Source organism: Elephantulus edwardii, unplaced genomic scaffold (genome assembly GCF_000299155.1).
Source record: "Elephantulus edwardii isolate Elephantulus edwardi_28Jun2011 unplaced genomic scaffold, EleEdw1.0 scaffold00117, whole genome shotgun sequence".
NCBI classification, from domain to species: domain Eukaryota; kingdom Metazoa; phylum Chordata; class Mammalia; order Macroscelidea; family Macroscelididae; genus Elephantulus; species Elephantulus edwardii.
Genome location: NW_006399867.1, coordinates 2163648 through 2180645, shown reverse-complemented (window position 1 = coordinate 2180645; position 16998 = coordinate 2163648). Strand labels below are relative to the sequence as shown.

At 49.9% G+C, this 16998-nt stretch overlaps 1 protein-coding gene and 1 pseudogene across 1 annotated transcript in view; both read left to right on the top strand.

The window, feature by feature from the left end:
* The window catches only part of LOC102855240 (amiloride-sensitive sodium channel subunit beta-like), a 33083-nt gene extending 26813 nt beyond the window's left edge, over positions 1-6270 (top strand). The window contains exons 7-12 of the mRNA XM_006892635.1: positions 815-932; positions 1820-1895; positions 2016-2073; positions 2737-2798; positions 5588-5663; positions 5890-6270. Of these exons, the coding sequence (XP_006892697.1) occupies positions 815-932; positions 1820-1895; positions 2016-2073; positions 2737-2798; positions 5588-5663; positions 5890-6270 (771 nt within the window). The remainder of the gene's footprint in view (positions 1-814; positions 933-1819; positions 1896-2015; positions 2074-2736; positions 2799-5587; positions 5664-5889) is intronic.
* A 2260-nt stretch (positions 6271-8530) lies between these two features.
* On the top strand, positions 8531-8911 carry LOC102852255 (annotated as a pseudogene).
* Positions 8912-16998: the final 8087 nt, after the last annotated feature.

The following is a 16998-nucleotide window of genomic DNA, read 5'->3' as shown; positions in this document are numbered from 1 at the left end:
TCTCTCTCTCTCTCTTCCCCCTCTCCTCTCTCTCTCCCCCTCTCTTTCTCTCTCCTCCCTCTTCTCCCCTCTCTCCTCTCTCCTCTCCTCTCCTCTTTCTCCGCTTCTCTTCTCTTCTCTCTCTCGCTCATTCTCTCTCCCTCCTTTCTCTCCCCCCTCTCTCTCCTCTCTCCTCCCTGCCCCCTCTCTTTCCTTCCCTCTCTCTCCCCCTCTTCCTCCCTCTCCCTCTCCCTCTTTAATCTCCTGAGAGGCCATGGATCCAGTCCCAGTGAACATGATGGGCTGAATCCTGGCAAAATTAACAAAACTGTTCTTTCTGGAACCTGCACCTCCTCGCCTCTGGGGTTTATGTGGCTCCTGTTCCTCTCGAGAGTCCTGAGGCAGACCCCAACAGGATGGATTGGCACAGTGACTGTAACAGTGGGCTCAAGCATATCAGAGATGATGAGGCTGGCGCAGGCCAGGGCAAGGCTCAGATCTGTAGTTCGTAGGTTTGCTGTGAGCCATAGGTGACTTGAGAACACATAACAATAACAGCAGTGTCACCTGGGTGATCCTGCCCTGAATGGCAGCAGAGACCCTGCCACGGAGAGATGAGCTGCTGGAGTCTGGCCCAAAGCCCTTTGGGGATGCCCAGGGGGAAGGACAACGCCACCCCACCATGGGCCCCTTTTACACCTCTTCTCAGCTGAAGGGCACTCTATGGGCATCTCCAGGCTCCCTCAGGCTGTCCATGGGCCCCTTCCCTTGGGGACTAGGGTGGAGGCATATGCACCACACGTCTGCTCTCCCTTGTTTCCCACCCCCCGCCCAGGCCTGTCTTCGCTCTTGCTTCCAAGACCACATGATCCAAAACTGCAGCTGTGGCCACTACCTGTACCCACTTCCCTCTGGGGAGAAATACTGCAACAATCAGGACTTCCCGGACTGGGGTGAGTGGGGCCCGTGGGCTCTTGCCGGCTAGAGCTTCTGCCCACAGAACCTCTGAGGGAAAGGAGAGGGCTCCCTGGTGCCATAGCCCTTCCTTCCTAGCGCACTGACCTTGGCAGTCTTCTGCAGGGGCCAGCTAAGTATCCAGGATATGTGCACTTGAACCAGGGATGTATGAGAGTATATCTGTCTTCGTGGTCATGTCTGTATCACCATTCATGAGCCTGGGCATTCCGGCAAGCATGCACCGGTCTACTTGGTTTTCATACGAACGTGTCTGGGGACACTTGTGTGCATGCTCTCCAGGGCTTGCCTTGTGCACACATGTGAGCATGTGAACGCAGACACAAGGACAGACATGCTATCTGCATGCTCACTGGGCCTCTCTGTGAGGTGCTCAGGTAGCAGGGCAGTGGGGAGCTGCTGCCGTAAAGTGACCTCCCAGGACTCAAATCCCAAAACCACAAGAGGAGGATCCTGAGCCTGGTGCTTGGGGCCCAAATATAAAGGGTGCTAGCAGAATGTGCTGGCAAGAAGTGAAAACCTGATACCTTCCAACAATCAGTCCCCTGCTTTGAGCAAGACCTTGGGCAGAAATGGGAAGAGTGGATGTGGGGAAAGCCCCTCTCATCCCTGCTGAGTCCATAAGGTCTGGGAGCCTGGACCCTTGGCTTGAGACACCTTCCACATCACCCCGCCAGGCCAACCAGAGACAGAGCTGAGGCTCCCCAAGGCCCTGGGTGCTCCCTACCATGAACACAGAGAGCAGGAGGGCTGGCTACTGGCTCTTACCCTCCTCCAGCCCCGGTGTGGCCCTGGGCTCTGAGGGGAAGCGGGGTGTCCTGGAGATGCCCCCTAACCACCTGCCCGCTTGCTCTTATCTGCTCAGCCTACTGCTACTCAGCGCTGCGGAGGAGCGAGAGCCAGAGGGAGGCGTGCATCAGCAAGTGCAGTGAGTCCTGCAAGTGAGTGCCTGAGGAGAGGGGCTGGGGAGTGGGGGTGGCCTGGGGTACAAGGAGAGCACCCCCGCGGAGGGTAGAAGGCACCGCTGGCAGGAGAGCAACACGGTGGATTCTCTGTTCCAGCGACACCAAGTACACGATGACCATCTCCATGGCCGAGTGGCCTTCCGAGTCCTCAGAGGTGAGATGACAGAGTGAGTGGCCAAGCCCCCCACTCATTGGACTGGGGATTGGTCTCTTTGATTCTTTGTGGGGTACCCCCCCAACTCCTCCTCACTCTTCCTCCCTCCATCCAGTATTTTCCCAAGCACAGTGCTGGGGACAGAGCAGTGGGCAAAATAGACATGGTCCCTGCGTTTAGGGAACTTAACGTTGCACTCAGAGAGATGGGCTGTAGACAGAAATACAAATGAGCTCATCTCCAAGTGTGAGGACAGTGGCGGTGTTGGGACGACACAGGATGATGAGAGAGAAGCTGGAAGACCCTCCTGCTTGGGGTAGGGTGTTGGGAAGGACCTCAACGGAGCAGATGCCCCAAGGGTGAAGGTTGTCCCATGAGTAAGGCGGGGGACAATCTCCTGGCAGAAGGAAGTCAGGTGCCAGGACAGAGGAGAGGAACAGCGGGGGATGGTGCCAAGGCCTATCAGGACAGTCTGGAGACCCTCCTTCCCTCTCCTGCTCCTTAACATTGGCCATAACCTGTGGGAGACTAGAGCGGTCATTTCTTTGTCCACCACGCTGTCCCACAGGGCATTAGCAGGGTGGCCGGCTGGTCTACCTCTCTGCGGGTTGCCAGGGAGTGCTACAGGTGCCCTTTTTCTCTAGCTGCCTTCTTGTCTCCCAGGACTGGGTTTTCCATGTCTTGTCTCTGGAGCGGGACCAACAGCCCAATATCACCCTGAGCAGGTGAGCGTGGAACCTGGGAATCTGGGACAGAGCCAGGGAGGGACCAGAGACTGAGGGCACGGATTTGATCACAGGACAGATGGCTGCTCAGAAATCGTCTTGCAGATCAGAAGGAGGAACCAGGCTCGAGGTGGAAGAGTGGGCGTGGGAGGCAGCCAAGGTGGGGGGATGCAGAGGCGAGCACCCCTGAAAAAGACACTGTTCTCCCATTCCATCGCCATCAACTCCTTCATCCTGCTGTCCATCCTTCCATCCGGCCTTCATCCAGCCTTCCACACTTCCTTTCTTCATCCTTCTTTCTCTCCATTCCTTGATCATCCATACTTCCACTCAGTCCACCTCTCCATCTCTGTCCGTGCAAATGAAGACACAGGCCTATACTATCAGTGGACGTCTAGAGATCAACTCAACTCATTGCCATGGAGTCAGACCAACCCATAGCTGACCCTCCAGTGGGTTTTCAGAGACTGTTAATCACACGGGAGGAGAATGCCCACCGTTCTCCTGTGGACCGGCTGGTGGATTTGAACCACCTGCCTCAGTCTTGATAGAACAGCTTCTCACCTCCTAGGCCGTGAGAGCTCCCTCTAGAGACAGAGATATGCAAATAGGTGATGAAAGTCACATAGTACCCTCTCGGGGGACCTGCCGTCGGGAAAGGAGGTTCGGGCTGGAAGCTGACACTTAAGCTGACCCTCCAAGGAGGAGCAGGAACTATACAAACATGTCCAGGAAGACGAATGTGGGCAAGGCCTGGAGACGTGAGAAAACAGAGCCTTTCTGGGGGCACCAGGTGTCATGGAGGAGCCGGCCTGACCACCCCTCTCCACCCACGAACCGAGGGATGTGCTCAGAGCTGAACCTTGGGGCTCGCCCGGGGCAGAGTAGTTGCACTGTAAGATCAGCTTGAACACCATGTTCCAGATACAATCGATACACGTCTCTACTGTCAGCTCACTCTGGTGGTCTAGTGGTAAGGAGCTGTGCTGCCACCCCAAAGGCAGGTGGTTCAAATCCACCAGCCACTGAGCAGGATAAAATGGGCAGCCTCCTCCTATGCGATTTACTGCCTCTGAAAACCTGTGGGAGAATCGGCTGTGGGCCAGTTCTGACTCGATGGCACACAACATCATCGACACTATCTACCTCGGAGCTCTCCCGCTGAGTGCCACCCAGAGCAAGGTCAATGCTAACAAGTGAAAAGAACACACTGTCCTTCAGACGGCCACATAGGCAGACCCCAGCCACACAGGCAGACCCTGACACCTCAGCATTCAGGGCCCCTGGCCACAGATGGGGGGCTAGGTCTCTCTGCCCCTTGACACCAGCCGCAGGCTCAGCGGTCCCCAGAAGCACGTCTTTCCTGCTGCCTCCTCCCTTGGCTTCAGAATTCACTGGAACAACTCCCAAAGCATGCCGTATTTACAAGGGCAGAATTATTATAGCACAAAAGATACAGCAGAGGTGTGCACAGGGCCTGGTCTAGGAGTGTCCTCGATGTGGAGCTCCCCTGGGCCAGCAGCAGGTGTCCATGTCACCCAGGAAGCTCTCTGAGTCTCTGTGTCCAGGGCTCTTATCAGCCAGTCTTCCGTGATAGGCTTAGTCATGCCCCCTGAAGCCAGGGCTGTCCAGTCCCCACTCACCAACACAAATGGTCAGATGTCAAAGGCTGGTCACAAACTGTGGGTCAAGATGTTCCTTCAAGGAATGGTTTTCAGAGCCAAAAACAAGGACAAGGAGTTCAGCCTTCCCTCCATGGCCTTTAGGAAACTTGTCGCAATGAGGTTGAGCAGGGGGCCCACCGGATGGGGTGCTGGGCAGATGGTCTTTGTGGGCCCAAGCCCCAGAGGGAGCTGGGAAGGGCAGCACTTAGGGGTCCTGCACCACCTGTGGGAGTGGACATGTGAGCTTAGGCCCGAGGAGGGCTCGGGAGACTTCTAAACCACCTCTGGCTTGTGTGGTTTGTGTGTGTGTGTGTGTGTGTGTGTGTGTGTGTGTGTGTGTGTGGTGTCTCAAGGGAGGTCAAGGCCTTTGTCTTGTTACCAGAAAACCACAGCTGTGCTGCCCACCAGCAGAGAAACCAATCTCAGAGCCAGATGTTGGAATGGAAACAGCAGCAGTTCCATGATATGCGTGCATCTGGGAGACAGACCATGAGCTTCCCAAATCTGTCTCCTTGTTTTGGACACTGTAGGGGTCTATCCAGGGCAGGGGAGGGGCAGGACAATTGAATGGGACAAGTTTTCACAGGACCTCCTCTACATGCCCTGGTTTGGTGGTCATGTCTCAAACTAGTCAGCCCAGTCTTAACAATATTTTGGAGACAGTCGGCGCCATTCGTAGGTTGTAATTTAAGAAGTGTAACTTCCAGCTATGGATTACAGGAACAAATGGGACAGAAAATCAGAGAGGGCTTGAATGCTAATATTTCTCAGGTGGCATAGTCAGTAGGGAGGTGTGCGCTAACCCAAAGGCCACATCTCTCTGGCAGTTCGATTCCACCAGCCAGTTCATGGCAGAGAGATGAGCAGTCTCTTCCTGTGCTATCTACGGCCTCCAAAACCCACGGGAGGTTCTGACTCAAGGCAGTGAGTTGAAGAGAGAGTGTCTTTCCCTTAGGATAATCTAAAATTGTTCTTACACCGGGGCTGTATTTCTATTTATTAGTTGCAAAAGAGAGTCCTTTGGCAAAGGAGAAGGAATTCTGTTGCTAAAGGTATTAGAAAGTGTTCGTTTTCTATTACTCTGTGGTTGGGTGCAGCCTCAGACCCTCTTGCTGGTTCTCGTAGGAAGGGAATTGTCAAGCTCAACATCTACTTCCAAGAATTCAACTATCGGACCATCCAGGAGTCAACAGCTAATAACGTGAGTCTGACACCCCAGCCCTGTCCCCCTTTGAACCCTGATGGTGGGAGGGTCTTGAGTCCAAGGGGAATGAGTGGGCTTCCTGTAACTCTGCATTTATCCCTGGGCTGAGTCAGCCACCCTTTCTGTCCTTCCTGCCCAACAACCCTCGTCCCTGGGGCCTGAGACCCAGTTCTAGGTCTGCATGCCGCCGGCCTCCACGGGCCTCGGCCTCCTCTCCCCACAGATCGTCTGGCTGCTGTCCAACCTGGGGGGCCAGTTCGGCTTCTGGATGGGCGGCTCGGTGCTGTGCCTCATCGAGTTCGCGGAGATCATCATTGACTTCGTGTGGATCACCATCATCAAGCTGGTGGCCCTCTCCAAGAGCCTGCGGCAGAGGCAGGCCCGCGCCCGCTACGAGGGCCCGCCGCCCACCGTGGCCGAGCTGGTGGAGGCCCACACCAACTTCGGCTTCCAGCCTGACGTAGCCGCCCATGGTGCCAGCGCTGCAGCCTACACCGACGAGCAGACCCTGCCCATCCCGGGCACGCCGCCCCCCAACTACGACTCCCTGCGCCTTCAGCCATTGGACATCATTGAGTCAGACAGTGAGGCTGATGCCGTCTAGACCCGCCCTGCCTACCCTGGGGAGCACGAGGCCCTGAGCCAAGAAGCCACATCAGTGCCCCATTTTATCACGTCTCCTCCAAAGGGCAGGGATAGTAGGTGTCCCAGCCTGGAGCTTTGTTCCTTTGCCCACTTCTGTGGGGTCACAGGGCTGGTACAGAGCGTGGTGTGCCCACATCTCAAGTCTGTCCTGGTTCCCAGTCTGATGTATCTCAGCCAGGTTCCAGAGACCTCAGGACTCCCCTCTCTGAGGACAAGCCACTTCCTTCTGGGGCCAGTCACCATCTTCCCCTGAGAGGGGTTGGGCATTGTGCTATCTCTGTCCCCCTGGTCATGGCCAGCTTCTGATACAGTCAAGAGCAGGGGTGGGGGCATCAGGCACAAAGCCCACACAGCTGCACATGTTCTGTTCTAGAAAATAAAGGTAGAGAACACAGAGTGCAGCGTCTCTTTGCCACAGCACCCTGACCTGGGGTTGAGGGAGGCATCCACGCTGGCCATGAGCCAGGCCTCGCCAAGGACAGGGCTGGGGAGGCCAGCGAGGCTTAAAGCTGCAGCTCTGGAGGCTCAAGGGGAAGGAATGGCACTGCCAATGTAAAGGTATGCAGTTCGAACCAACTGCCCCACAGGAGAAAGATGGCCGCTCTCCTCCTGTATGATTTACTGCCTCTGAAAACCCACTGTAAGGTCAGCTATGAGTGGGCTTCGACTCAGAGGTACAGGAACACATCCCCAGGGGATTGTGCTCCTGGCCTCTCCAGTGTTGCCTCACTGTGTGATTGAAAGGATTGAAAGAAATGGAAAATCATTGGTCTTTATCTGAAAATTCAGGTTTATCTAGGCATTCTGTAATTTCTCTGACAACTCAAAGAGCCATAGCTCTGCCCTTAAGCAGATGGTTCTCAAGAGGCTCAAAGGATGCCTCAGTCTCTCCCTGGTTACCATGCTTTACGGAGTGGCAGAACAAGTGCCCTGAATCTCCAGGCTCACGTTGCCAGCTCAGCAAGCACCACTGGAAGACAGCACCACTTACCAAACTGTCACCTAGGTCTCCAGGCTGACAGTGTGTGACTCTGACCCAATCTCTGGGCATAGATGGCTCACACTGCTGACTCTGAACCAATCAATGAGCACTGCATGGCTCACACTGCTGACTAGACTAATCAGTGAGCACTGTGTGGCTCACACTGCTGACTCTGAACCAATCAGTGAGCACTGCGTGGCTCACACTGTTGACTCTGAACCAATCAATGAGCACTGTATGGCTCACAGTGATGACTGAACCAATCAGTGAGCACTGAGTGGCTCACACTGCTGACAGAACCAATCAGTAAGCTCTGCATGGCTCACACTGCTGACTCTGAACCAGTCAGTGAGCACTGAGTGGCTCACACTGCTGACAGAACCAATCGGTAAGCTCTGCATGGCTCACACTGCTGACTCTGAACCAATCAATGAGCACTGCATGGCTCACACTGCTGACTGGACCAATCAGTGAGCACTGCGTGGCTCACACTGCTGACTCTCAACCAATCAATGAGTTCTGCGTGGCTCACACTGCTGACTCTAAACCAGTCAGTGAGCACTGCGTGGCTCACACTGCTGACTGGACCAATTGGTAAGCTCTGCATGGCTCACACTGCTGACTCTGAACCAATCAATGAGCACTGAATGGCTCACAGTGATGACTGAACCAATCAGTGAGCACTGAGTGGCTCACACTGGTGACTCAACAAATCGGTAAGCACTGCGTGGCTCACACCATGTCACCATGTGATTCAGAACCATGATGTCCCATAGCCTCTCCAAGCAACATGTCCAAGGTATGAAAGACAACGCTTTGTCATCTTTGCCTCCGAGGAACACTCTGGCTGCACTTTTTCTAAGACATACCTCTTGGTTCTTTTGGCAGGCAAAGGGATATTCAGTGCTCTTCTCCAAAGCCACAACTCAAAGGCATCACTTCTCTCACCCTTATTCCGTGTCCATCTCTCAGCTGCATAGCAGGAGACTTAGAAGACCATACCCTGAATCAGGCACACACAAATGGACATCATTGCTCTTCAGCATTTTGGAAAGTTCCTTGACAGCATATTTCATCAATACAATAATCTCCTGATCTCCTGACTGCTGGTCCCAAAGGGGATGATAGTTGATTAAATACATTTTTAAAAAGTATTTCGCTGGGCTGTCAGAAGCGTGTGGCTTGGCTTGTGTGCGGCAGTGAGATCGACAGTGGCTGCAGTGAGATAGTTGGCACAATGGCTCACACCATTTTGTTGGTAGAGCCTACCAAGAGGCCAGAAGGCAGAATTTACACAATGAATCTGTGATTGAATGCATGGAGGGCGTTTGTAAAATGTATCAGGAACATCTGAAGAGAATGAATCCCAACAGCCCTTCAGTCACATATGTCAGTCAGTTGTTTGATATTATTGATGATCTGGCAGATCTCAGCTGTCTTGTTTACCGAGCCGTTAACCCAGACTTACCAACCTTACAACAAAGACTGCATCAAGGAGAAGATCTACGTACTCCTTCATCAGAGAGTTGGAAGCATTAGGGGAATGGGGACCACCTTGAAACACCGGTGTGTACAGTGTGCGACACTGGGAGTTTTGTTGCACTGTAGCCAAGATTGAACGTATTAGATAAAATAGATTTGTTCAACTGGAAACCCCTGTCGCCCTTTATTCCTTTTCATTTTCTTTCTTTCTTAAACATTTTTATGATGACTTAAAAGGAAGTTGTTCTCTGTCAGTTAACGTTGATTCCAACTCTTCAAGATGTCCGTACTTACTTTATAACGTTCACTGGATTAACCCTTCTGCAAAATAGATGGGGTGGGTGAGTAACAAAGTTTAGTTATATCCTCAAAATAAGTCTTCGTTAAAAATAAGTGCTTTTTAGTTATATATGAATATGACACAGGATAGGACAGGTTTCAAGTCTGTTGTTAATAGAGTGCAACTCAACCTAACTACAAAAACGTCATTCAATAGTGCTCTCTAAAGAATGCTTCAGCAGCACAACTCAAGGCTTAAATCTTTTCTTCTTCCATCTTGAGAAATGTTGAGCATATTTTTCTCTTTTGGCTTTCTATCTAACTCCATATTTTTGTACACTTTTTAAATACTCTGTCTTCTTAAAGCTGCCCTTTGAAATCTTCTGTTCAGCCCTCTTATTCCATCTTTTCATCCTTTCACTCTAGCTTCTCCACCAAGTTTCAGGATCTCTCCTGACATCTGTTTCACTCTTTTATTTCATGCCTTTGTAAAGACCTTTTGCTTACTTCATGTATGATGATGTCCTTTTTTAAAAACCCACAACTTATCTAGTATCTAGCCATCAGTGTTCAGTGCTCCAGATCTATTCACGGCATGGCTCTTAAATTCAGGAAAGATATGCTCAAAGTTGTATACTTTGGCTCTCGTGGACTTCTCCCCACCCTTTGTCTTCAGCTTCAGTTTGAACTTGTATATGATTAAGTGATGGTCTGTTGCACAGTCATCCTCTGACTTTCTGACTGATGATACTGAGAATACTACCATCTCTTTCCACAGCTGTCATTAGATTCCTGTGTATGCCATCTTGTACTGTCTATGTGTATAGCTATTGATTATATTTCTTAAAAGATATTTTCAGTGAGTAAGTCGGTGGTACAAAATTCTAGCCTTCATTTCCACCACTAAAGTCCTATTTTCAGTCTGCTAGTTTTTCCCCATCAGGAAATAAGGAGATGCATTACAATGGGGGGAAATCTGCAGTTAGTGACCTTTCCAAATTACTGAGAAGTAGTGATGTCAATTTGAGGACTAAGGTGCATCTTTCCAATCACTAGCTATGCATCTGAGATGTGGACAGTGAATAAGAATGACAGAAAAAGAATTGATGACTTTGAGTTGTGATGTTGGAGAAGGGCACTGAACATCCCATAGAAGGCCAAACGAATGAATAGATAAGTCTTGGAGAGGGTGCAGCTGGTGTCTCTTTGGAGACAAGAATGATGAGGCTACATCTCACGTACTTTGGACATATTGATAGGAGGGGCTATTCCTTGGAGAGGGACATGATGTTAGGAAGGGTAGAGGGTTGGCAAAGAAGAGGAAATCCTTCAACCAGGTGGATTGACATGGTGACTGCTGTAATGGGCTCTTGTGTGTCAGGAAGTGTGAGGATGGCGCAGGACAAGACTACGTTCATATCTTTTGTTCATAGGGTCGCTATGAGTCATACTCAACTTGATGGCACTTAATAATGACAACAGGTTTTCCCCAAATTTTGTATTCTATAGGCACTGATTCCATGTTCACTCTACTTCAAAATGCAGAAATTGGTATAAACTTTAAGTCCTTCAGCTTTAGGTTCAGTGATTAGTCCTTAACTTTGAACAATTGTTATATTAACAAATCCTCCTTAGATGCACATGGATATTATCCAGCGCTGTACTTCAGGATAAATACGGAGATGTTCTTTTATGACAATGAATGCAACAGCATCCTTCTTCAGTTCGCCACTGCCAGCATGATAGCACATAGGATTGACTGTCAGAGTCGAACTGGCCAGTACCAGTCCATCTGTGCACATTAATGCTTGGGAAATGTATCATTATATGTTCTATTTCACTTTCTATAACTGCTAATTATCCTAGATTCATACCTTCCACATTCCAATTATTAATGGGTGTTTGCAATTCTTTCTCATTTGCACTCATGTCCCATTAGCAAATGAGGTCCTTCATGGAGTGGAAGCTTTATTCCATCCACATTAAGGTTAACTCCACTCTGAGGGGGCAGCACTTCCCCTGTTCTACCCTGAGAGCCTTCCAACCTGAGGGGCTCATCAGCCAGCACTCTACCCAACAATGTGCTGCTATTTATAGAGTATTTGTGGGTGCATTATTTCAGAAGGCAGGAGCTCTAGGGGTTTGGTGGTAAAGAATTGTGCTGACAATGCAAACGTACATGGTTTGAATCCACCAGCTGCTCCAAAGGCTAAAGGGAGGCAATCTCCTCTCATATGACTGATGGCCTCTGAAAACCTGCTGGAGGGTCAGCTAAGAGTCAGTTCTAACTCGATGGTACTCAAAACATTTCAGAAGCGGGTGTCCAATCCTACTTGTTAATCTGTAATCTTCACTAAAACCTATCCCCCATTGGTGAGCCTGTTGTTGTTGTTGTTGTTATGTGCCGTCGAGTCGCTTGCAACTCATAGCGACCCTGTGTACAAGAGCCCAAAACTCTGCTCTGTCCTGTGCCAATTGCACTGTCTCAGACACACTCATCCCAATTACCCCAGTCACTGAATCCACCTCCTAAGAGGGTCTTCCCCTCCTGCGCCTGCCCTCTACCCTCCCAAACATGATGTCCCTCTCCAAGGACTGGTCTCTCCTTACAACATGTCCAAAGTATGTTAGATGAAGCCTCAGAATCCTTGCCTCCAAGGAGCAGCCTGGTTTAACCCTCTCCAGGATGAATGTTTGTTTTCCTAGCAGTCCATGGTACCCTCAATACTCTTCTCCAGCACCACAGCTCAAAGGCATCAATTCTCCATCTATCCTCCTTAGTCACTGTCTAACTCTCTCATGCATAACAAGTGATTGAAAAGACCATGGCCTGTATCAGGTGCACCTTAGTCTTCAGAGAGACACCACTGCTCTTCAGTACTTTGGAGAGGTCCCTAACAGCAGACTTTCTCACGGCAATATGTCTTTTAATTTCTTGGCTATTGGTGCCAAGAGTGTTGACTGTGGAGCCAAGCAGACTAAAGCTGTGAACAGTCTCAATCTCTTCACCATCCATCCTGATGCTGCCAATTGGTCCAGTGGTGAGAATCTTTGTCTTCTTGACATTGAGCCTCAATCCATATTGAAGGCTGCAGTCTTTGACCCTCTGCAGCAAGTGCATCAGGTCCTCCTCAGTTTCAGGAAGCAGGGTTGTGTCATCAGCTTGGTGAGCCTACTGGTATTTGAAATGCCAGTGACATAGGATTCAGTGTCACCGCAACATGCAAGCCTCTACAGTATGGGAAACTGACAGAGTGGTGGTACATGGCGTAATAGAAATGCACTGCTTGACCTGAAATTAAAAAGGAATTAGTCACCTTACATATTTACTTGCCAAACCTGAGAATTCTAGGATGGAGGTCTGTCATTAAGGACACTATGACTTGGAATAATCATGGTGGAAAAACAATGTGGCTTCCCAAGGGGACATCTGGGAGCTTAAGAATGAGCAGACACGTGACCCTGCAGGGCTGTGACCTGCCAGTATCCCCCACCTCCCCAGCTTTGGCTTCATTCTTGCTATTGGTCCAGAACCCCCAGATTCATTGTACTGGAAGCAAACAAACTTTCATAAGGCACCAAGGGTGCAGCTGGGGTGGGACGACGCACCACAGATCTGGTGCCACTTGGGCCAAAGGTGGCACTTGCAGGGGCTCAGGAAGGCCTGAGAGAAGCCAGGCTGCTGTCCACCCTCAGTCACGTGGCCTCCTGCACCATCTCCCCAACCCCCACAAAGCCAGGAGTCACAGGCTTTCTTGGCAGCTTCCACCCACATGGGACTCTTGACAGGGTCTGAATTATGATGTTGACAGAGCACTGGATATCCCAGGGACTGCCACAAGAACAGACAAATTTATCACGGAGGAAGTGCAAGCAGAGTGCTCCTTAAAAGCACAGAGAGAGACACTGCCTCTCACCTACTACGGGCATGTTGTCAGGAGGGGCCAGTCCTTGGAAAGAGCATCGTGCCGGGAAAGGTAGAGGGTCCGAGAAAGACAGGAAGACCCTCTACAAGATGGACCAACACAGCGACTCTAACGGAGGACTCAGCCGTATGAGAGACGCTGCGTATGGTGCAGGATGGGGCAAGGTTCGCTCTGCTGTCGGCAGTGTCTCTACGTGTTGTAGTCGACTCAACAGCACCTAACAACAGTCATCCAGAGTCGCCATTACTGCAGCAAAATCCGGAAAAACTGTAAGGCACAGGAAGCCGATCAGAGAAAGAAAATGCAAATACCTCCTATTAGAGTGGGGTTTTGGAAAAAGGTCAGAGGCAGTATTCAAGGCAGAAAACTTAGGAGACTCAGAAGAACAAGGTCATTCTGAGTTCTGGTCCTACAGGATTTTGCTGTGTTCATCACCACATGTTCACTGCCATCATTTGTTGTCATTGGAATTACTTTCCACATACTGGTACCCTGCCAAGTGCATCCTAAAATAATACTGTCATGGTCATCTTAGATGTTAGGTAAACTGAGGTTCAGATAGATGAGGTAAGACCTGCAACATCTAGTAAGTAACAGAGCTGAGGTTCAAACCCAGACTCCAGTCTTATCATCTTGGTGCCAAGAGTCCTAATAACACTGTCCCTTACAGGAGCCCAAGGCTTTTGTAGCTGGTGTGTCATCTTGCGTCGTAAGGTAGGGAAAGCAATGATTACATCTGAGCTCCTCTTGTCACAGCTTTTACAAGTCAAATTCAGAAAGCAAAAAAAAAAATTTCCAGAAAGGAAAATTTATTGTCTTTTTAATAAAAGTTAAGGGATATCAGGCCTGGCTTTATTTAATTCTCCTAAATCTGTATGACATCCCTCAAATGAGCGCTGGTGGCCTCATGGTAAGAAGCTGCCCTGCAATCGCAAAGGCATATGGTTCAAATCCACGAACTGCTTCGTGGGGAAAGGATGGGCAATCCTCCTCCCATGTGATTTACTGCCCCTGAAAAACCCAATGGGAAGTCAGCTATGGGTTAGTTCTGACTTGAAAACAAAAACAATTCCAAAAATGACCTGGAACAGTACATTGACAGGGAACTGGCAGAAGTTCAAGCTGCATTTAGAAGAGGCTATGATACCAGAGATATCATTGCTGATGTCAGATAGATCCTGGCTGGAAGCTGAGAATATCAGAAGAATGTCCATCTGTGTTTTCTTGACTATGGTATTTGACTGCGTGGGTCACAACAAACTACAGGTAACATTAAGAAGAATGAGAATCGCAGAGTGCTTAATTGTGCTCATACCAAATCTACACCTGGACCAAGAAGCTGTAGTGACAAGGGAACACTACATGGTTTTAAATCAGGAAGTGTATGTGTCGGGGGTCTATCGTTTCTCCACACCTATTCAATCTGTATGCTAGCAAATAATTTGTGAAGGTGGACTCCATGAAGAAGAACGTGCCATTGGGATCGGAGGAAGACTCATCAACAAGCTGTGTCATGCAGATAACGCAGCTTTGCTTGCTGCACGCAAGGGGGACCTGAAGCACTTGCCGCAGAAAAGATCAAAGACCACAGCCTTCAGTATGGATTGTGTCTTAACATCAAGAAGACCACGGTCCTTACCACTGGGCTAGTGGACAAAATCATGATAGATAAGACAGGACTGAAAACTGTTAATGATTTCATCTTGCTTTGCTCCACAGTCAATACCCTTGGTACCAGCAGTCAGGAGATCAGGAGATGTATCGTTTTGTGCAAGCCCACTGTTAGGGACCTCTCCAAAATACTGAAGAGCCAGGTCAGTTTGAAGACTAAGGTGTCCTTGATTCAGGCCATGGTCTTTTCAATTACTTGCTATGCATCTGAGAGAGGGATAATGAATAAGGATGACAGGAGAATCGATGTCATTGAGTTGTGGTGTTGGAGAAGAGTATTGAATATCCCATGAACTGCCAAAAGAATGAACAGGTGTATCTTGGGAAAAGTACAGCCAGAGTGTTACTTGGAGGCAAGGATGGCAAAGCTTTGTCTCTCATACTTTGGACATGTTGTTATGAGAAGTTATTTCTTGGAAAAGGATATCACGCTTGGAAGAGTGGAGGGTCAGCAAAAGAGAGGACCCCATCACAGTGGATTGGCATGGTGACAGCAGCAATGGGCTCCAGTGTATCAGAGATGGTGAGGATGGCACAGGATAGAACAGAATTCAGATCTGTTCACAGGGTCTCTGTGAGTCATACTGGACTCAACAGCACCTAACAACAACCCTTCCCAGACCCCCTGAGTTCTAGGTTCCATTTATACCGCAACCAAAGGGAAGCAAGTTCTTCCAGCAACAGGCTCATTTGCATCAGCCTGGGTCACATGCTCATCCTGAGCCAATCCCTGGATAGGAAGAAGAGGCTGCCTGGCCTGGCTTTGGTGGGTATATGGAGGGCAGCCCTCCTGGACTTAGGGAAAGTGTCATTCCCATGTTTTGTAAGCAGGAAGGGTCAAGTTGGTCCCACACCCAGAACTTCCTGTAATGCAAACAGAATCTGTCAGGCACTGGCATCAGCCTTCACTCTCCCTCAGAAGCTAGAAGCCAGGGCTCCTCTCAGGAGTCAGGGTCAAGGCTGTCAGCCCAGGATGTCTGCTTACTGTCAGACGAGGAATTATAAGGCTGCAGGCTTTTTTAACATCATGGGAGGAAAGACAGACACCACTTTCTCCCTCCTCTCTCCCAGTGGTCTGGGCTACTGCCTTCCCAAAGCACAAGACCCAGGCTAACGGTCCATCCAGCAGCAGGCCCTGCATCCCACAGACAGGATCTCTCCCTTTGTAGCGAGGGGCGACGTGCTGCCCATCTGTAGCTCGGTGCCCATCAGAACCCTGCAAACACCACCAGCCTGTTGCTGTACAGTCAGTCCTCCCTCGGGCCTTCTTAACCGTAATCTCTGAGAAGCAGATCATCTATCTGGCTTTTCTTCAGCAGGACTGCTGAGGGAGCTCAGGTGCCAACCTTTAGTGGTTTAGTGATGGAGTCCACACCACTTGTATCACCCAGGGGACATTAAACCCTCAGACACGGAGACTTGTAGAGACACTACAGGCTCACTCACCCCACCCCCACCCCATACCACCTGTCGTGCCACTTCCTTTGCTGGGGGTGCTCTGGGTCTACAAATCTCCCCAGTGTGGGCAGGATCAGCATATGCTCCTGCTTCTCAACAGGTGGTAACCAGAACAGCAGCATCAACATGACGAAGGGGAACTTTCCAGAAAAGCAGATTTTTGCCCTATCTCAAAAGGCCTAAGTGGGGCCTGCAATCTGGTTCCAAAAAGGTCTCCAGGTGGTTCTGAGCTGCTCAAGCGTGAGGAGGTGACACTTATATCCCGGATGGACCGTTCCTCACTTGGGAGAAGAAAGCTGTCAACTCTGGGCAGGGCTGAGCATGGTGGCAGCAACTTTGGCAAAATGATGCTCATAGCTGTGAGCTGAGGAGATAAAAGACTGAAGGGTGCCTTAGGGATCAGTCTTCCAAGGCTCGGGGCAAAAAGGCGAAACAGCAGGGGCCACAGGCACCCATGAATAAGATGCTAAACAGAGTTGAATGTCCTCCAAATGCAGAGCGGCATTTCAGACTCTCACAGAATCCAGACTTTCTGGAGCTACAGATGCTGGAGGAATGCCTGAAACTACTGTACTGATGTAATCTGCAAATTTTAAAACTATGCTCTCACATTTTCTTAAAGCTGAAGACTAGTTTATAAGTGATATAGATTTTTAAGAACTATCTGTATGGGATTAAAGAGAAACAGCAACTCAAGGGATTAGATGAGAACTTCAGGGGTTGGCGAGTCCATGGAGTTGAGTAAGGAGGTGCTCGGAAAAGGAGAGTGGGAATGGGGCACAGCTCTGAGATTTGTCACCAGTGTCACGGAACTGGACATGTACAAACTATTATTGGCTTGGTGTATGGGCTGCTCTATGTATACTCACACACTAAAGATATTTTTTAA